Source organism: Otolemur garnettii, unplaced genomic scaffold (assembly GCF_000181295.1).
Source record: "Otolemur garnettii isolate 467f Iridium unplaced genomic scaffold, OtoGar3 scaffold00021, whole genome shotgun sequence".
Lineage (NCBI taxonomy): Eukaryota > Metazoa > Chordata > Mammalia > Primates > Galagidae > Otolemur > Otolemur garnettii.
This window is the reverse complement of record NW_003852416.1, coordinates 25,128,746-25,150,013: the sequence shown is the minus strand read 5'-3', so window position 1 is coordinate 25,150,013 and position 21,268 is coordinate 25,128,746. Positions and strand designations below refer to the sequence as shown.

The 21,268-nt window shown below is 44.8% G+C and overlaps 1 protein-coding gene across 6 annotated transcripts in view; it reads right to left on the bottom strand.

Moving 5' to 3' along the window:
• Positions 1-21,268, bottom strand: part of SORBS1 (sorbin and SH3 domain containing 1) — a 242,430-nt gene that overhangs the window by 10,698 nt on the left and 210,464 nt on the right. For 5 of the 6 annotated variants that reach the window (XM_023511595.1, XM_023511596.1, XM_023511597.1 and 2 more), the window contains 4 exons: positions 17,263-17,309; positions 13,503-13,617; positions 13,226-13,351; positions 9,736-9,930 (listed from right to left, as the gene is read on the bottom strand). In XM_023511595.1, coding sequence (XP_023367363.1) covers positions 9,736-9,930; positions 13,226-13,351; positions 13,503-13,617; positions 17,263-17,309 — 483 coding nt within the window. Of the gene's footprint in view, positions 1-7,446; positions 8,221-9,735; positions 9,931-13,225; positions 13,352-13,502; positions 13,618-17,262; positions 17,310-21,268 lie in introns of all 6 variants that reach the window. The other variant, XM_003787314.3, reaches the window with a different exon arrangement.

The following is a 21,268-nucleotide window of genomic DNA, read 5'->3' as shown; positions in this document are numbered from 1 at the left end:
TTTAAATAAAATAACCTCATATAGCTGAAATGTAAACCTATTATGGGGGGAGGGAGGTAGATAGAGCATGAAGTGGGCTCTCAGTGGAGATAGAAACCATTAATACCCACCACAAGGGATCAGCCCTTCACTTCCAAGGCTGTGTGCCTTCAAATTATTTTTCCCCTCTAGGCACATGTTTTTTCTTTTCCTGGCCCCATTTTCTAACTACTTTGCAGCTTTATATAGTGCTTCCTCTAAACCTCTGCTGTCTAACATGGTAGCTAGTAGCCAAGTGTAGCTATGGAGCACTTGAGATGTGGCCAGTAGGAAGTGAAATGTGCAATAAGGGTAAAAATATCTACTGGACTTTGAAAACTTAGCATAAAATAAAAAAATGTAAAATCTTAGGAATAATTATTTGGATATATTGGGTTAAATAAAATAATTAACATTAATTTCACCTGTTCCATTTTGTTGTGGCTATTAGAAAATTTTAAATGCCATTGTACCCCACATGATGTTTTTACACACAATGCCACTCTCAACCCTCCCCCAGTCCTCAGTGTCTGGCCTTATGTAAGCAGAAGAGTGGACACAATTCTAACCAGGACTTCATCCAGGGTTACGAATAAAGGGAGCATTATCTCATGCTAAGTACATTTCAGACTCTGGAGATGCATTCCAGTTTTTCATGTGTTTACAAAAACAAGCAGTCCAACACTTGTACACACTATACTCCCTTCCCCCATCAACAGCAAGCAGATGATAGTGGCTGGTCTAGAAACTACTTTCTTCCGCTATTTGTACACAAGTTGCCTTTCCTGGCCTGTAGTGTTTGTTTCCCTCTCCCCAAGTGGGAGACCATGCATGCACCCTTGCTTGGGGTGCCCTATTGCCCTTCTACCCTCAGATCACAGAAGTCCCTGAGAAATCTGATCTTAGCCTCTTGGAGCTATTAACCCCTCTGGATCCACTGAATATGGTGCTACTGTGGAGTTCTTAAGCATCCTCTTCCAGCATTGGGTGGGTGCCAAAGCCTTGAAACCCAAAATAAATTACTCACAGGCTTAAGAACAACAGGAAGTCCAAGAGATGTGGACAGGATGGAGAAACTCAACCACTCCATGGCCCCAAATCCCTTCTAGAAACAGCAAGAGTCTCTGCTGCTCCTCTAACTTGCCCAAGTCTCACAGAGATGGCATTTCTCTAGTGGTCTCATGTTCCAGGTCTTCTCAAACCCCACCCTACCTTTCCGTTGACCTACACTGACCTCCCAGTGGGACAGTGACAAAATCTGTCACTTCTTCGAACTTTAAGTTCTAAAATACATAACAGGATTAGACATAACTTACATAAAGTTTCCTTTTGGCCCCAGTGCTCTATGAGTGGAGTGTACTCATCCTGAGTTGAGGACCAGAACTGGGTAGGGGGTGACATTGCCCCCTAAAGACTGGGAGGGGGAGGGCTTTTGATGGCTGTTTCTAAATACCAATGGAGAGTTCACATCTACAGATATCCCAAGTGGTTGGCCCAGGATAGTGACAGAAGATTTTCAGCTGTTAGAACTCCATGGAGAGGATTCAGAAAGCCTGAATGATTCAGGCTCCTAGAAACCTCGAGAGTACTCTCAAAACAGCTCTGACTCCACTGACTTATGCTACTGAGTTTACTAAGATGACTGCAGCTTAAGTATAAAACTAATCACAGTGAGTTCAAATGCTTACCACATAGACTCAACCAATGCTCTTACCTTCAGAGACTAATACCGTCTTCTGCTTCTCTCACAAAACAGGGGAGCAACAGAAGATGTGGACTGAAGTATAAAGAGGCCAAAGCTTCCCAACTCAAGGTAGGAGACGCTAACTTGGAAAGTATAAATTCCAAATTTTCTAAATTCTAGATCTGTGTGACCCAGAGTAAAATGATTCTCTTACTCTCTGCTTCTTTCTCTTTCACCCCACTTCCTCTCTTCAGCGGAACAGGGTAGGGAAGATAAAGTAAACAACTTCTGCTTCTTTCCCCTGATATCTCAAAATCACATAGCAGGTATTTACTGAGCCTCAACTGGGCTGTGCTTTCCTCTCCACTATAGCTCATTTAATGCTCATAAATACTCAAGAAAGCAGGCAATATTTACCTCATTTTACAAATGAGAAAACTAAGACCCAGCAAGTCTGCACTGGGAATTTGAAGAGCCAAGACTGAAATGCCAGTCTCTCTTACCCACGTTCTATGCATTCCACCACACCATGACCTTGCATGCCTGTGCACTGCCAGAGGAAGATTCCAGAAGAGCTGGAGAGACATGCTAAACAAGAGGTCCCCTTAACTTGTCCAGCACCCTATTGCTGGCAATTGGGATCTTACAGATAGGTACCCATTTCTCCCAGCACCTTTTAAAGGGTGGACACTTAGCTTTGGGTCTTGGTTCCTTACCAGAAGCACTGAGAGACTATTTGCTGACTTTTCCTAAGAACTGCAGCCAGTGTGTCTCCCCATCCCATCAACTGTTAAACACCTGCATTTATTTAGAGATTTCCTTTCTGAGTGACTCAAAGGAAAATGTTTCTCACTTTTCTTTGAGCATCTTAACATTTTAAGTTCCCTTTTTGTTCTTACAAGTCTCATCACATGCTTTCCCTATTTCTGATTTCCATTCTTGAGGCAGGTCTCTGCCTTTGTTCTGACCTTTCTGGGAACTAACCTAGTTGAGGAAGTCACCGGAGCACGTCTGTGTTCAGCTGAGTAGCTCTCCTGTGTTTAGCTTCCTTCGCCTCAAGAACCAATCTGACATCACATAAGTCTTATCATTTTTCTCAACTCACTGTAAAAAATTTAATCTATTGGGGGCTCCTAACCTGGTGATCCATGGATTCCTTGAGAGCTCTCAGATACATTCAGGCGTGACCTTCTTGAAACCGTATGAAACTGTGTGTGCCACCTTCTTCACCAAACTACAGGCCTAGAGTCCTCAGCTGACCTCAGAACACAAATGTTTTGTGATCCAGAAAAAGCTATGATGAATCACTTTGAGTGAACAATCTTTAGAGATTCTTTTTAATTAAAAAAATCAGGCTGGGCAAGGTAGCTAAAGCTTGTTATTCCAGGACTTTGGGAGGCTGAGCAAGAGGGCTGCTTGAGGCCAGGAGTTTGAGATCAGCTTGGGAAATACAAGTGAGACTTCACCTCTACAAAAAACTAGCCAGGGTGGCACCTGTAGCTTAGTGGGTAGGGTACTGGCCACATACACCAAGGCTGGAGGGGTTGAGCCTGGCCTAGGCCAGCTAAAACAATAATGACAACTGCAACCGAAAAATAGCCGAGTATTGTGGCGGGCACCTGTAGTCCCAGCTACTTGGGAGGCTGAGGCAAGAGAATTGCTTAAGCCCAAGAGTTGGAGGTTGCTGTGAGCTGTGACGCCACGGCACTCTACCCAGGATGACAACTTGAGACTCTGTCTCAAGAAAAAACAAAAGCCAGGCATGATGGTTGGTGGCTATAGTCCTAGCTACCTGGGAGGCTGAGGCAGAAGGATTGCTTGAGCCCAGGTTCAAGTTATAGTTAACTACAATTATGACATTGCACTCTAGCCTGGGTGACAGAGTGAGATTCTATCTCTTAAATTAAAAAAAAAGAAAATTCTATGAGACTCTGTCACAAATTAAAGAAATTCTTAAAAACCAAGGCTGGATTCCAGTCAGTAAATGGTGCTTGTATTTTGAAGAAATACAGTAAATATTTGATAATGCCAAAAGTGAAGAATTTCAAGATGATCTTCCCCATCAAATTTCTTGATTTCCTAAACCTTATTGGCCAAACTTACATGCAACAAAATCCAAGAACTTAGTTGACAATACTGAACCCATGAGTGTTTTGTATGCTTTCGTATGTATTTTTATCAAGTCCGTTAAGTTGTCCCTCAAAAATAACAAAAGAAAAACTTTCCATTTTTCAGTTATGAAGGTCTGCAGGTCTACAATAACCCCCCTACTTAAAATTGTGCATTTATTTTCTCATTTCAACAAAAATTCCAATAAGATTTTTTCACCTTATCATAGGATATAAAACCTCAAAAGAACTTCAATTCTCTTTCCCAAATCTCCTGTTTATGGACAGAGAAGCTGCCAGGAAAGAGAGGTGACTCTCTCAAAGACGTGCAGCAGGCGAATGTCAGAGCTGCAGCTAGAACCCTGACTTTCAATCCAGTGTTCTTCTCACCTCATTTTGATTTTCCTAAAGACCTTTGCATTTCATTACACTTTGACCCAACTCGAACCCAGTTTAGTAGTGAAAAGTTAAACCATTTCACACATTTGCAGAGTTGAGGGGTAGACAGGTCCCTAAGGGGAAGGAAAGTAAGAAAGGAGAACTGATTCATAAGGGTCACCAGGACCATGAGGAAGAAAGCGCCACACATTGCTAAGAGGTGCCGATGAACATCACAGGTGCCCAGGAGAGCCCTCTATGCTCTGGTTCCAGCCCCTTCTCCAGAACTGGCCCCATATTTACCTGCAGATACCAGAAATCTTCCTCAAACTAGGGACATACCACTGTCCACACAACACATTCATGTTCCTACCTGTGTCTTTGCTTGGGCTATCTGCGTGGAATGATGCCCTCCTGCTGTATACCTGTGGGAAAACTCTCTATTTTTCAAGACCAGACCAAACACTACTTTTCTCATGAAGTCCTTCCAGACAAGCACCTTCCCTTTCCTGTTGCTTATTATTTCTGTCCATCTTGAACTTCTGGAGTGAACTGCTTGCATTCTAATTATCTGTGAACATGTCTTACTCCCTCAATGGACATCATAAACTCCTTTGACTGGGGTCAGTCATTTTTTGGTCTTTTCTTTCATTAAACAAATATTTACTGACCACCTTCCATATATCAGGAGGCACAGTCCTTGACCTCAGAGAAATGGGACAAATACAAAGCTGAGACGTGCTCTCATGGGCCAGGTGCAGGGGCTGTGGCAGCCCAAAGAGCACTTAATCCAGCCTCAAAGGGCTGGGGAGAAGCTGTCAAGGAAGGCCCTCTAGAATAAGTAACATCTAAACAGAAGCCCAGACGGTGTTCATCCCTCTCTCTTTTTGTAGCACTTACTGCCTGGAACATCTTAGATGTTGAAAAGAGTAAATGGTCACAGCCTTTCAGAATGTCTTTTCATTAAAGGCCCTCAGGTAAAATTCCCCCTATTTATTGGTCAGACACTCCACCCAGCTCCCCAAAACTTATAATAAAACTGTGTTTTTGGTTCAGTTCTTTGGTTCAGCAAGGATAATAATACCTGGCAATTTTCTTGATACAAACTGGTTTGGAATACATTTACCCAAATAAGTGACACCAACTGAGCTAGACCATCCTGACAGGGCCACTGAAGAATGATGTCAAGTCAATCCTGTCTATCTTTAGCTTGTCTGCCACCCAAAGAGGGCCCCAGAGGCAGAAGCTCTTTCTGAAGGACCCCTTTCCCAAGTTGCTAGCTCCTACTCCAGCCACAGGAGGGCACGGTGAGGGCGGAGGCTGTGGGTGAGCAACCACCCTTTTCACACAACACCCAGCTCTCAGTCAGTAGTGAGCCTGGGCCACAGCTGGGCCCCACCACAGAGAAGGGGCTGGTACCTGAGAGCAGGAGGAGGCGGCAGCGGCAGGAAGTGGTGCAGATGGAGTCTGCAGGCCCACCACGAAAGGAAAACCAATGTTCAACAGGTCCAGTTTTCCAATCTACATAATCTCCAGTGTTGCCAGCTACCCCACTCCTATCCTGCATCAGGAAGCAGGAAGTGTACACCCCAGCCTTACTCGAAGTCCGCTTCCTGCACTCGGGATCCCGGAATCCGGCCACAGTAATGACTCACCACTGATGATCAGGAGGTCTCCAGGCACCTTAGGTGGACTCAGAACACTTACAGACTTATTCCTGTGTCAGAGATGCTTAGTTCTTTTCACTTCACCATCTCTCCCAGCGAACTATCTGTCCTCAACCTGCCTGGAGCCAGGCGAGCCTGTGGGGTATTGCTTTCTCACAGCTGCCACTTGTCACCCCACTGGGCCTTGATGACAGCCCCACACCGGCCTCACAGCAGCTTACCTCAGTGACCCCCTACTCCTGACACACTAGCCCACGGGCCCACATGTGTCAGGCCTAGTGTGTCTCAGGCCTCTGTACTCTGTGGCCTTGAAGCACACCTCATCACTGCCCTGGTGACACTGTTGTGTCTGCCAGCCGCACTGAACACAGGCTCCTCCAGAGCAGGAATCGATGACCCTGCACACTGTCCAGAGGCTGGGACCCGCAGGCCTTGAATTAGTGTTCACAGACTAAATAAATGAAGCTTCAAAGGGAAACTGGAAATGCCAGACTGAGGATTGAGAACAGATTCCTGTGGGTATCACATATAATAGATACTTGATAATTGGTCTGGAGCCGTTTTCAGGAATTCCATCTGGTTATAAAGAGGTTCTAGAACATTCTCAGTTATAGAAGCAGTTCTAGATCACCCAAGATGGTGGCTCTATAGTTTCCTTTCATGAAGTGCTGATCATATCTCCAGACCTGTGCTTAGCACTTTACACATATTCTTTCAAAGAATCTTCTCAGCTACTCTGAGGTAGGTATTATCTGCACTTTACAGATAAGGAAACTGAGTCTCAGAGAAAAAAAGTAACTCCCAAGTCACTGGATGGTAAAAGGTGGAGTTGGCATTCAAATGTAGCTACTTTGGAGAAGTTTTCCAAAGTCTTCAACTGCTGGGGTAGAGAACAGCATAGCCAAAATCAGAATCATGATTTGTCTAGTGGCCAAGTTCATTTCTCCTCAAAAATATTCAGCCTTCAAAATACCCTAAGGCAATCTTAGTCTAAACTCTGAAATCTTTGTGGCTGACCCAGAAAGATGCAATATCACCCCCAAACCTGGTGTACCTACTCTGTGATACCCCAGGCATCTCAGGGCACCAGAGGCCACATGCTCCTTCTCAAAACCAAAAACCTTTGTTTGCAGAGAACAAAGGCCTTATGCTCCCACATGAACACAAGACAGGACGGAGACCTGACAGAACTGAGCGCTAGCAGAGCACCACAGGTTATGGAAACAAAGTGCAACTTACATAAAACCACACCACACCACACCAATGCCTGGTGTTCTCAGCTGTGTTAGTCAGAGCAAACCGAGGAAAACGTCCAAGGCACAAATGGGACGTGAAGAGGGCTGCCTTCTTGTGGGCCCTGCCACCAGGCCAGGAAGTGCCCAAGGTGGGGAATAAGTTTGAATCACCTCAAGAGGCCAGAATAAATAAAGTCTGTCCTTTTCTCCAGCTGTCCCCAGGCCTGACACCTTAACTGATGTCCCCTCCATTCCCTCCTAGGCCAGCTGTTTGCTCCCAAGGCAAGCAAACAGTCTCCCTGGCAGACGGGCCGGGGTAAGGCGCCAGGGGCACACACGGCATGCGGCAGGCCTACCTGGCTCCAACCTCTCTGAGCAGCTCTCCTCTCAGCCTGCTCGCCACCTCTCTGCCGCTCTGGCTGCTCAGCCTCCCTTCCTGGAAAAGGGCCACCCAGGGGCTTGCCGGGCCGGCTATCCTCAGGGGTGTGGAGATCTGAGAGTCTCTGTTCAGTACTCAGGCACCTGACCACGTCTGAAGGCTTCAAGCAGCTCTTCTTAGAGATCTTGGGTCCACCAGGGCATCTCTCACCTGCCTCCCTCTCTGCTTTCCTTTCATATTGTCCGTTCTCTTCTCGCCATGGCTGCCTCTTGCTCTGGCTGCTAAAGGCACCGCTAAGCTCCGAGATGACACTATCAGAGCTCCCAAGCAGGGGCTGGGAGAAGCTATTTTGGTGGACACCTGAAGGTGGCATGTGGGTACCACTATCTCCATTGATGTGAAGGGAGGCCTGGGTGCCGGGTGCTGGGGAATAAGGTTTGTGGGGGGCGGGTAGGGGCAGTGGGGAAACCATCGATCGTGGGGTGGGACGATCTGACCAACTCAAATGCGGGAGGCTGAGAGACAGGGAGGGGCTGGCCCTTGATGACAAGGCGAGGTGGTCAGTGTTATAGACAGAAGCCTCTGGCAGAGGAGGCAAGGGTGGGGTGAGGGCCAGAGAACGCCTGCTGGGGACTCCCACAGTCAGTGAGATCCACTCGGAGGTGACAGCGTGCATCTCGGGGGACAGAGCTCGGCGGGAGTGGGGCAGAGATGAGGGGGCTGGCATGAGGAGCTTGCTGTGACTGGGGAACTTAAGAAGAGGAAAGAGGAAAACAAAAGAAAGAAGCAAAGGTACATGTGTCAGCATAAAGGAGAAAGGAGGAAAATAATCACCAGGATATATAAAGAGGGATGAAATGGAGAGGATGAGCAGGGCATGCTGGGGTCCACAGAGGGAACTGTCTGGTTAGGTTCGGGGAGAAGCTGGGGTGTGGGTGTGGATGTGAGTGTGGGTGGTGTGATGTGTGCAGGTAAGGGGGGTGTAGAGAGAGCGGCACACAGTAGCGGGTGGACAGATGCCCCCATCACAGTGGTGGATGGTGCTGGCCCGCTCTGCAGGATCAGGTTTTCAGGGGGACACACTGGGAGTATCCCCCACAGCCCACCCAATAGCCTGTGCCACCTGAGGCCAGACCCAGAACCACACAGGAAAAGGCGGCCTGCCACTGCCCTGGCTCTCCTAGGGCTTCTATTCTTTCCAGGAGGCTCAGCAGAATCTTCCAGACAGAGTAGAGTAGTGTAGTCATTTTGTTTTTATAATTGCTCTTGGCTACAGTCAGGTGAAAAATCTACTTGAGCCCCCCATATTCTTATAAAATGTAGTGCCCCATTCCAGTCTCACTCTCTCCCATGAGACAATAGGAAGTGGATCTCGCCAGGTAGGAAGTCCAGGTTCAGCCCATTTAATGCCTTCTGCCAAGAACCCTCTGTGCAAGGATCAGCAGCAAGCAGGTGGGAAAGCATAAGAGGCACCATCACAGGGTCCTCCTGGTCCCCAGCTCCTGTTCCCCCTCCCTGGCCAACTTACATGGCAGAAGGAATATAAGGCTGACTACTCTCCTTCACAGGATGTCATCCTACCATGTCCCCCAGAACCTAAGGTTCTGACTTTTTCTTGGCTTTGGGAAAGTGGAGATGGGTTTAGAATAATTTGTATTTTTAATCAAGTTTGTTCATAATTAATGTTCAGGAAAGCCAATATCTTATTATGCCTATAAACCTACTTCCTTTTAACCCAGTATAGACTGGGATGCTATAAGTTCCTTGTCCTTGTCACTTGGAATAAAACGTCCTTTGCATTCACCTAGTATCAGTAAATGCAAAGAATACTTTAGATCTGCTCTCCATGTCTGAGGATGAGAATGTGAAAGTCTATCTTTGTTGTCTTTTGCAGGCCAATCTTGATCAAGATGACTAAGAGAACAACACTGGGCCACAGGAATTATGGTAGTGGGGTGGTCCCATACCAAGCTTCAGCCAGGATGGATCAACTGATGTTATTTCTCTTGTTTCTCTTTCCCTAGTCACCTTATCCCCAGAGCAATCATTAATCTCTTCCCTTGAGATAATATTTCTCCCACCAAGTACTGGAAAAATGCCATTTGTACACATGAAAACAAGCTCCAGTGTGTAGTCTGCATGGCTGCAGACAGTTCTTAACCACTGTGCTCAAAAACCACCACAAAGGGCTGTGTATCATTAGCAATGTTGAATTTGAAAACTCTTATGCTGGGTATGAAAACCAGTGACAAAAAAACTTAAATACCTGTGGGCTTGCAGTGGCACTACGACTTGGAGAGGAAGAGAAAGGCAGGTCGATGTACTCCATGGGGTTTTTCACCAGCGGCCGTTTGATCACGTCCACGTAGGTGATGGGGAAGATGCCTTGTCGAGATGTCCCTGGGATCCTCCCTTCATACCAGTTCTCATCCACCTGTCGGAGCAATGTGATCCTCTCACCCTGCAGGACACAGAAAGGCAAGAGTCCTTGTCCCATGATGCCACAGCACATCTGAAGCCCCTGCCTGCAGCCTAAATATCCTCCATTATTGATCACATCCTCTGTGTAGGAAAAAGGAAGGTTCCCTGCTGGACCTGGATGGAATTAACATCACTGGGATGGGGATGCTAATGGCAACAGAGCTACCTGGATGCCAGGAAGTTAAGTGTGATGTTTAAATATTTCAGTGAAGAAAATCAGATTTCACACTCTAAGCTGGAAGGCAATTAGTGTTACTGACTCATTCGATGTAAAATAGACAGATATCCAAACTTTATCTCTAAGGCAAAGGTTGTGAAGGTTATCCTTTTTCTTTCTTTTTATAACTTTATTTTTTCATGCATTATTATAAAAAAAATTAGAACACAAATAAACATAAAGTGAATTGTTAGCCATCATACTGTTGTGCGGATAATTACTATTATTATTTTGACATATGTATTTCTCAGATTTAATTCAATGCATGTGAATTAGACTTGTACATATTTTTCCTTTTTTTTTTTGAGACAGAGCCTCAAGCTGTCACCCTGGGTAGAGTGCCGTGGCTTCACTGCTCACAGCAACCTCCAACTCTTGGGTTCAAGCGAGTCTCCTGCCTCAGCCTCCCAAGCGCCCGCCACAACGCCCGGCTATTTTTTGGTTGCAGCCATTATTGTTGTTTGGTGGGTCTGGGCGGGATTCAAACCTGCCACCTTAGGTGTATGTGGCTGGCGCCTTAGCCGCTTGAGCCACAGGCGCCAAGCCATATTTTTTCTTATGTAAATTGAAAATATACTATATTTCTCTTTTTCAATTTGCTTTTTTCTGTCTTTCTTCCTTTTTTTGAAACGGAGTCTCACTCTGTTGCCCTGGGTGGAGTGCGCCTTGGCATTATAATAGCTCATAGTAACCTCAAACTCTTAGGCTCTTGGGCTCAGGTAATCCTCTTGCCTCAACTTCCTGAGTAATTGGGACTACAGGTGCCCACCACAACATCTGGCTAGTTTTTTTTTTTTCAGTAGAGATGGGGTCTCACTCTTGCTTAGGCTGGTCTTGGTCTTGAACTTTTGAGCTCAAGGGATCCAGCTGCTTCAGCCTCCCAGAGTGCTAGGATTACAGGTGTGAGCCACGGTGCCCAGCCTCCAACTTGTTTTTTAAAGATAGTTAACAACCTATAATTAAACTCCTTCTTACCAAGAAATATAATCCTACATTTGCACAGTTTTGTGGACCACTTAAGATATTCTATTATACACACATGTAATGATTTAATTACTGATCCCTTGCTGTTGGGCAATTAGGTTGCTTCCAGTGTTTCTCTTTTATACTAGGTGGCTCATCTTTTTACAAGGCATGTGCTTACTTCTCTCAATCTTCAATAATAGTTATTAATACTCGCTTAGTAACTTCGGCAAGCCAGTGAATTTTGACACGTAAGGAGTGTTTGAATTCCTGGAAGAACAGTTTCTGTGCACAGCGTAATTGTGTTCAAAATAAGCATATTGGCTCGGCGCCTATAGCTCAACGGGCTAGGGCGCCAGCCATGTACACCTAAGGTGGCGGGTTCGAATCCCCAGCCTGGACCCACCAAACAACAATGACGGCTGCAACCAAAAAATAGCCGGGCGTTGTGGCGGACGCCTGTGGTCCCAGCTACTTGGGAGGCAGAGGCAGGAGACTCGCTTGAGCCCAGGAGTTGGAGGTTGCTGTGAGCTGTAATGCCACGGCACTCTGCCCAGGGGGACAGCTTGAGGCTCTGTCCAAAAAAAAAAAAAACAAAATAAGCATATTGAGGCTCAGCGCCTGTGGCTCAAGTGGCTAAGGCGCCAGCCACATACACCTAAGGTGGCAGGTTTGAATCCAGCCTGGGTCTGCCAAACAACAATGATGGCTGCAACCAAAAATGGCCAGGCGTGGTGGCAGATGTCTGTGGTCCTAGCTACTTGGGAGGCTGAGGCAGGAGACTCGCTTGAGCCCAGGAGTTGGAGGTTGCTATGAGCTGTGATGCTACAGCACTCTACCCAGGAGGACAGCTTGAGGCTCTGTCTCAAAAAAAAAAAAACCACAAGCACGTTGAGTCCTCAAAGGCAATAATGCTACTACTACTGGCATCTCCTGTTTACTCAGCACAAACCAGATGCTGTGTGTCATGCTGGGCACTTCAATTACGTTGTTTCACCTAAGCCTCTTGGAACTACCCTAGGAGAGAGCTATTTAAAAGTATTTGCGGGCCAGGCATGATGGCTCATGCCTGTAATCCTAGCACTCTAGGAAGCTGAGGCAGGTAGATTGCTTGAGCTTAGGAGTTCAAGACCAGTGGGATCAAGAACAAGATCCCATCTCTACTAAAAACAAAAAAATCAGCTGGGTGTTGTGGTGAGTACCTGTAGTCCCAGCTACTCCAGAGGCTAATGCAGGAAGATTGCTTTAGCCCAAGAGCTTGAGGTTACTGTGAGCTACAATGATATCACAGCATTCTACTCAGGGTGATAGAGTAAGAATGTCTCAGAAATAAAGAAAAATAAAATATTTAAAAAAAAAATAAAAGTATTTGAGGCTGGGTGCAGTGGCTCATGCCTGTAATCCTAACACTCTGGGAGGCCTCTTAAGCTCAAGAGTTCAAGACCAGCCTGAGCAAGAGCGAGACCTTGTCTCTACTAAAAATAGAAAAATTAGCTGGGTATTATGGATGGCACCCATAGACCCAGCTACTTGGGAGGCTGAGGCAAGAGGATCATTTGAGCCTAAGAGTTTGAGGTTGCTGCGGGCTATGATGATAGCACAGCACTCTACCCAGGGCAGCAGAGTAAGTCAGACTCTGTCTCAAAAGGAAACAAAAATGTATTTGACTTACACCATCTTCATAGCTGATGACCTATGACTTTTGGGTTCAAAGCTTTTCAAACTTTTAGTGTCAATAAATTTGTATTTTCCACTAGGCCATATCAATACATTATAAAAGCTAGTCACCTATACAGTGCTTATCACATCACTAAGTGCTCACTAAATGTTAGTTGAATATAGTTTATAAAAGATGTCTAAGACTCCAGAAATAGTACGTTTAATCAGTGAACACAATACAGTTAAGCCCTGACACTGGCTTAGGGTTTATTTTAAAAACTACAATAACTCAGAAAATTCTCCAGTTGGCCTTAATGCAATTCTCGTCTCCTAAGGACACAGATAGCACTGCTATCTGGAACACCAGAGCAATGCCACATTCCCCGCAGTGTCATCCAAGACAGCTCCAAAGGAAGGCGCGGGAAGGGCAGCTTACCTTTCTGAAGGACATTTCTACTTGCGTATCACCATTAAAGTTAAACTTAGCAATAGCTTCTCCATATTCCAACACCTGCACTGGTGCCAACTTTTTGGGCTGAGCCTTCTCAGCAGGAGGAAGAAGCTGAGAAAGGAAGAGGCAAAAGAGAAAGGGGGAAGAGAAGAAAGTAGGGGAATAAGAGGAAAAGGAGGAAACAAAACACAAGTATGCGGTAAGTAAATGGTGCTTTGGGCACGACTGGGCTTTTCCTTAGAAAGAAAAGGGGCTGCAGTACCTCGATGTAGGTGCGTGGGAAGATTCCCACCCGGCCGTGGTGTTCTCCTTCGTACCAGTTCTGATCAATTTGCTTATAAATGTAAACAATATCTCCCTTCTGCAGAGGAAGCTCCCTGTCGACAGAGGGTCATGGCATTTTAGCAGATGTTTTCATATGTGTAAGATTAAGACACTTCAGCTTTTTAGCAAAAGGAGGCTTCAAGTGGGTCCAGAGGGGACAAATTCCAGAAGAGGGGGCTCCACACTTGGAAGCGAGAATCCCACTGTTCAGGGAATTATATCACATGTGGCATTCTTCCAGTCTTTTGGGGGATAGGTATTAACATTTAAACTGACAAGCACTTGAAAGTGCTCAGAGGCCTTATTAGCTTGTTGTGGTTTTCTCAATGCATTTTTTGTGAATGTTGTCTTATGCTTGGAATATTTATATAACACACAGCAATGCACCCAGCAGTCTTAACAAATGTTGGTTATCTGATGAAAAATGTCTCCTGTAGAGGCGTTTGTTACCCTTTTCTGTGTCTCGGCAAGGCATGCCTACATTGCTTTAAAGTATCCTCAAATTATTTGTGAGACAGTGCTCTCTTTTAACATTCCCTCCATTTAGCCATCTGTGTACTCACCCATTTCACCGTCCAACGTACTATCATCACGCACTAGAAAGGCTCTGAAGTTAGCAGGTCTAGGTTCAAAACCCAGCTCTAAGTTTTACTAGCTCTGGGATCCAGGGAAATTAAGAAAAACTTAATTTCTCTGGGCTCTGTTTCTCCACCTGAACATGGGAGATAACTCAGAATTGCTGGAGAATGCAGCAAACAAACTGGAAATAAAACACCTAGCTTGGTGCCTGTTAAATAGTTAACATTTAATAAATGTCAATTCCCTTCTTTTTTAACATGGACATAGTAAGGGGTCTTGGACAGAAAGGTGGATTTTCCTTCAAATGCTCTTTGTGACTTTTCCAACTTTTCCATATCCATTCCTTTGCTTTCCTCAATAATGATGTTAACATCTAACAAGGAATCCTTTAAAAAAGAAATGAAACAAAAAGACATATTTCAAACAAAATTAAAAAAGGATAACAAAAATTGTGGTTGAAATTTTCCTGAATTAAAAAAACAATGACGTACATCCTTTTTGTTTGTGTCAAACCAAGAGCATGGAAAGAAAGGTCTTTGACTGTGACTTGGAAGGAGCGTGACCACTTTGCAGCGTGCCAGGAGTCCCACAGTATGTGAGGGGGGCTGCCTAAACAACAGGGGCCCGTCTGGAAAACTTCACACGAAGTCAGCTCTGTGCTGGATAAAAGCACAAGGCAGCCTTTGTAGGGCTCACACTACAGACAGGACTCTAATCCTAAAGAGGCCCATAGAAGGGATCTGGGCATTTATCTCTGTGAGAAGGAATGTCTCTGGCCAAATTTTTGCCATAACCCTCTTTGGGGGTGTGCTGAGTCCCCCCTCCCTTCACCCACAACCATCAGTGTGCAGATGTATAAGACACTCAGCATATCTGCCCTTGCTGGAGGCCTGCGGGCTCCCAACCCTGCTATTCCAGGAGTCTCACAGCTTGGTAAACAGATAGGGGATGTGAGGGTCCCCCTGTTAAGCAGAGGAGGACACCTGATGGGGGAGAGAGCTGAGTGTGAAGGGGTCTGAAATTGTGGCCATGGAGACACACCATGGGGGGGATGCCTGACGCCACCATCCTTCCAGTAATGCAACACCCCCTTCCACCCTAAGAACCACATGACCAGGCCTGGTGGTGAAAAGGTTTGCAAAACAATAACCTGATTTGCCTCAGATCTTATCTGGAGTATCTTTGCATCACTGCATGTATTAGCACAGCAGAGGCTCTGAGAAGTCCAGGAGGAAAGAAACCTGTTTAACTTTGTTGAGCCAAGTGTTTCCACAATACACTTTTTTGAGTAACTTACTATGGGGAAACAGAAAGCCAAGTGATTAAAGGGCTTAAAAGAAGGGCTACAATCTGACATTTACTCTTTTTGCTAAATTATATTGACTTTTTGAGAGGCATTGTGTTATGATGAAAACACTGAGTCAGGAGGAAGGAATTCTCTCTCTGGTATTAGAGATGTTGATAAATGGTGACAATTTCTGTGGATCTCAGCTTTCTCACCTGTTCTATTGCAGGGTTATCCTTAAAAAAAAAAACTGTTTAAAAAATTTTTTTTAATGAAATCTAGGAAAATGAAATAGTATCATCATTATGCCATGCAATAAATCTTACATAGACCTTTCTCAATTAATTGCAAATTAATTTATATATCTCTGAATCTTACATAGACCTTTTCTCAGTTCAAAAACAAAGGTATCTAATTGACTGAATTGCAAATTAATTTATATATCTCTGTTGTCTTCTCTGGTTAAAATGAACAAAGGAAGGAGGACTTTTGCTACAGTGGGCAAAATGATTTACAGATATTATCCCAGCTTCCCCACAGGAGAGGCATTTTTATTCTTATCTTATGGAAAAGGAAAATTGAGAGACGGAGAAGTTGATAACTTGACTACAGTCACAGAGACAGTAAGGCACAATCGGGATTTGAACCCAGGACTTCTTGACTCTGAAGCCCACAATCTTTGCCGTATATTACATAGCCACCTCCTTTAGCCAATGGGCTAAAAGACTGGAGTAATACAAACAAGCCCAGGTGCAACAGATTTATGCTTAGGCTCTGCACACCGGAGCCTGGGCTCTTATTTTATCCTAGAGAACACAGTTGTTAGCCTCCGCACAGTGTCCTCAGCGTGTGAAAAGGGGGTGTTCTCCCTCTCATCACCAGACATGGGGTCTTCAATCCACAGGACAATGGAATGGCTGCTTATTATATTACAGCTGCCAATAAAAACAAGGACCATTTTAATTCATAATTAGATATTAAACCACCAGGTTCCTTTTGGAACCCAGTCTTTGGTAGTAGTCCAAACTGTGTTCCTAAGAAAATATTAATATAAATTTTTCCTGGTCACCTAAATTTAGGCAACACTGGGCTAAATAACCTAATCAAGTTTCTTCCTGGAAAGACTTCTAGAGCCATTAATACACTAAGAGCAAAGTATCTTTTCAAGGGCGGTTGGAGGTACAGACAGAGCATACAGTGGGTCCCCCACTCACTTCTACCACAAAACCCTCTTTTTAAGAAACACTTTATGAGGCCAGCACTTTAAGGAACACAGAGAAATGCTACAAAAAGGGTTTCCCTAATCTTTAATCTCTTGGTATACTGTAGCAAAACTGCAAAGTCGTCTTCCTAGAAACTGCTCTTGATCTGGATCTTTCCACAGAAACGGGGTGTCAGATTGAGCCAAGCTACCACTTAATGGAGCTCCTACCTCAGAGGAGGCACGGGGCCACAGTATATAAAAGCCCAACCTCTAGTGCCAGGATGCCTAAATTTGAATCCCAACTCCATCACTTCACAGCTTGGGCAAGTTCCTTAACCTTGTCCACGTAGTCCTTTGGTTTCTTTATTTGAACAGTGAGGGTAACAAAAGTACCCTCTCCACAGGTTACAATGAGGGCTGAATCAGTTAAAATATGTAAAGCAATTACAGTGACCCACTAGTGAGTTAAAGTATGCAAAGTACTGTGAACCGTGCTGGGCACACAGCAAACTCTACAAAATACTATATATTTTTTTTCACTGTTATCTCTCCAACTCTTCTTTACAAGTGAACTGTTGTATTTGAAAGAGGCAGCAAAGGTGACAAATAAATATGACTGGAGGCACTTACTTCAATGTCTGAGCTTTAAAGTCAAATTTGGCTCTGGCAGGTCTCATCTAAACACAAGAAACAATGACAAGATAAAAATCAGGATTCGTGTACAATTAAAAGGACATTTCATGTACATTTTCACAAGTTTCTAGAAAGAAAAACGAAAAAATTCACTCTAATCAGTTCATTCTAGTATAGAAATCTGGGCAAAATTCTACTTGTCTGACCTAGTGGAATGGTTAGTCAACAGCGTCATGCATCAGAGTCCCCCAAGGAAAACTAGATTTGGGGAAGAGATGGTTGGGAAAAGTCCTAAAGCCAATGTGCTGGTTCCCCTAAACAGTCCCCCTATGGCTAGAGGGACTTTACCTAACAAATGCAATCAGTATAACCTAGTTTTGTGTACCCTCAATGAATCCCCAACAAGGACAAAACAACAACAACAACAACAAAAAACACCCAGTCATCCAGAAGTCCTAAAATGTTTCATATCTATTGTCTTACCCTTCAGGGACATCTCTTGCCTGACTTAAATTCTGATCTGCAAGTAAATGATTCATTTCTCACATCATCCTCAACCCCATGCATTTATTATACTCTATGACATCATCCAAAAAGCTAGATAATGATTCCTGACATGGAATGACCCCATTCCTCCCAGGATAGCCCTCTCCTGCAGGGCCCAGCCCTGTCTCCATACCCTCCATCAAATCTGTCACTGAGTCGTGCTGGCTCTGCCTCCATCCATCCCTCCACAACCCTAGTTACTCAGGTCTGACCTCTCCTTCCTACAGGCACAAAGCTTCCTTTGACTTCTTGTTCTCTTCACCCTGATCTACTGTCACCCCAGGGCACAAATAACATTCCGCAAATTCTTTTTCACTTTGAAGTTGGCTGGGGCTCTTAACTAGCCCTCAGATCAAATCTCAGTTCCTGCCTGGGTTAAGGACTTTGGATAATTCCTCCTCACTCCTCCCTAACTGCCTCTATCTCTATCACATTATTCACTTCTCATCAGGCAAATCTATTTGCCACACCTCTGCTAAACCCCCTTCACCCTCCAGAATTGCATATCCAATTCCAATAAGAAGTTCACCTTCATCGCTTCTCGGCCTTTAGAAGTTCACTTTCACTTATCATATTCATTGGTGTATTTTTCTTTCCTACCTTTAAAAGTAGTTATTTTAACCTTTTTTTTTTTTTAAAGAAAATGAAGGGGAAAGAGATCATGAAGGAGCTGTTTTTGGCTATTTCAGTCCTAAGTAGCTCCAACTTCTTCAACAGCTATGACCTTCTGGGCTAGGAAACAATGTGATAGAAATGAGATCACACATGTCCTCTTCAGCATTACAGGGCATGAACAAAGTGGAGGTTAAATATCCTAGGGCAGAAAAAATGATATTTAAAGGCTTAGTTTTTTTGTTTTTTGGAGTTTTTTTTTGAGACATAGTCTCACTTTGTCATCCTCTGTAGAGTCCTTGGCGTCATAGCTCACAGCAATTTCAAAACTCTGGCACTTAAGTGATTCTCTTGTCTGAGCCTCCCAAGTAGCTGGGACTATAGGCACCTGCTACAATGCCCAGCTATTTTTAGAGACAGGGTCTCACGCTTGCTCAGGCAGGTCTCGAACCTTGAGCTCAGACAATCTGCCCACCTCAGCCTTCCAGAGTGCTAAGAATACAGGTGTGAGCCACTGCGCCCCGCCTAGTTTTACATTTTAATCCCTCAGCAATATGCCCTATATTTTCAGGCCCTTTAAGCTGAGGTCTTGTAGAGATCTTGGCAGGGATCATACTTCTTCATGACCATTTTTAAATTTTTTTTTTTTTGAGACAGAGGTTCAAGCTGTCACCTTGGGTAAAGTACCATGGCATCACAGCTCACAGCAATCTCTAACTTCTGGGCTTAAGCAATTCTCTTGCCTCAGCCTCCCAAGTAGCGGGGACTATAGGCACCTGCCATAATGCCCAGATATTTTTTGGTTGTAGTTGTCATTGTTGTTTGGCAGGCCCAGGCTGGATTTGAACCTGCCAGCTCTGGTGTATGTGGCTGGCACCTTAGCCACTTGAGCTACAGGTGCCAAGCCGCCATTTTTCAATTTTGATTAGAAACTGATATTTCTCTCTGTGTATTTAGACCACACATAGTAGGGGCCAACTGAATGACTGCCTAATTATCAAGTTAATGCACACAACTCCAATGCCTGCATTTGTGTCTGTAACCGAACAGCACAATTTGACAGTTGTAGGTGGGCAAGAAAATGGACCTGGGGTTAAAGTATCACTAGCTAACTTTTGTAAAATAAATTTCATTAACCATCTCTTCAAAGAAGAATCTTATAACTGTACACACCATAGCTATGTGTGTACCATACATGCCAGCCTACATACAGGTTTCCCCAAATGAAAAGTTCATAAGAAAAGGCCAAATGACAGAAACTTGAAAGTGATTCCAGTAAAAAAGTGCAGGGGAGGTTACTTCATGTCACCCAGCTGTAGAGCTGTGCAAACGTAAAAACAATTTTATACCAAAGCATCATATTCATATTTTGAATAACTAAATTCTATCAAAATAATATCATTATCAATTAAATAATACAATTACATAGGTATATAGTTAGTTTGTAAATTGGCTTAGGTCAATAATGGAGGCTGGTAAGTTCCACTTTTTTTTTTTATTAAAGGTTCTCAAGGTTGAAACACAGATTCCACTGAACCCCTGAGACACATGTACGGGAGTCAGTGATGCTCCCACAAAGCAGCAGCGTCTCCCTCTGTATCTTCCTACAGGTCTCCGAGACCAAATCCATCTCTCCCTGCTCTGGCTTTTGCAGCCTGGTGTTACCATAGGACAGAGCAAACTGTATACAGGGGAGACCCTTCCACTACCAGCAGAGAAGCAGGGCACACTGAGTCCTGTCTGTCTGCCTTCCACCTGGTCTTGCCCAGAACAAGTGGTCACCAAGTTCTAATGGAAGGGACTGAAGTACACTGACACAGTATGGTGCACCCAGCACTTGGTGGTCTCCACACTCTCAAGCCCATCTGCCACTTTCTAGGGCAGCGATTCTCAAAATGGGGTCCCTAAACTGGCATTATCAACGTCATCTAGGAACCCGTTAGAAATGCAAATTCTCAGGCCTCTTTCCAGAATCAGAAACTCTGCAGAGGGACCCAGGGTCTCTATCTTAACAAGCCGTCTGGGAGATCCTGATGCACAGAGAACAGCTGCTCTAGAAGGGAGGCAGGCTGCTGGGGAGAATCTGCCTGCCTCTGTTGGTGGTTCCTCTGCTCAAGTGGCATTTCTGTTTGTGTGTGTTATCTCTACACGTGAGTGTGTCAGCCCTAGGGCAACTGTGTGTACCCCTCACCATCCACCTACAGTAAGCAGGTGGGCCTGGCGGTGAGGACGAACCATCACCCGAGCCTTCAAGTAGGGCTGTTTTTTTTTTTTTTTTGAGACAGAGCCTCAAGCTGTTGCCCTGGGTAGAGTGCTATGCAGTCACAGCTCACAGCAACCTCCGACTCCTGGACTTAAGCAAGTCTCCTGCCTCTGCCTCCCAAGTAGCTGGGACAATGCCCAGCTATTTTTTGGTTGTAGTTGTCATTGTTGTTTGGCGGGCCTGGGCTGGATTCGAACCCACCAGCTCTGGTGTATGTGGCTGGCACCTTAGCTGCTTGAGTTACAGGCATGGAGCCGAGTAGGGCTGTTTTGAGGAGGAGCTGGGACACTGTGGGCTGAGAGGCTGTCCTTCCCTTGCAACTGAGCAACACTTGCAAGTTTGCTTCTTCCCTGTTACATTTTCTTTTTCTCCATCACTTTAGAGTCTTCTTCCTTCCCCAGCTTTCCTTCTTTTAATGTTCCCCTCTTTTCTCTATCTCTTCTTTGCACATACCTTCTATTTCTTTTCTTTTCTGTTTTTTTTTTTTGAGGCAGAGCCTCAAGCTGTTGCCCTGGGTAGAGTGCTGTGGCATCATAGTTCACAGCAACCTCCAACTCCTGGGCTCAAGTGAGTCTCCTGCCT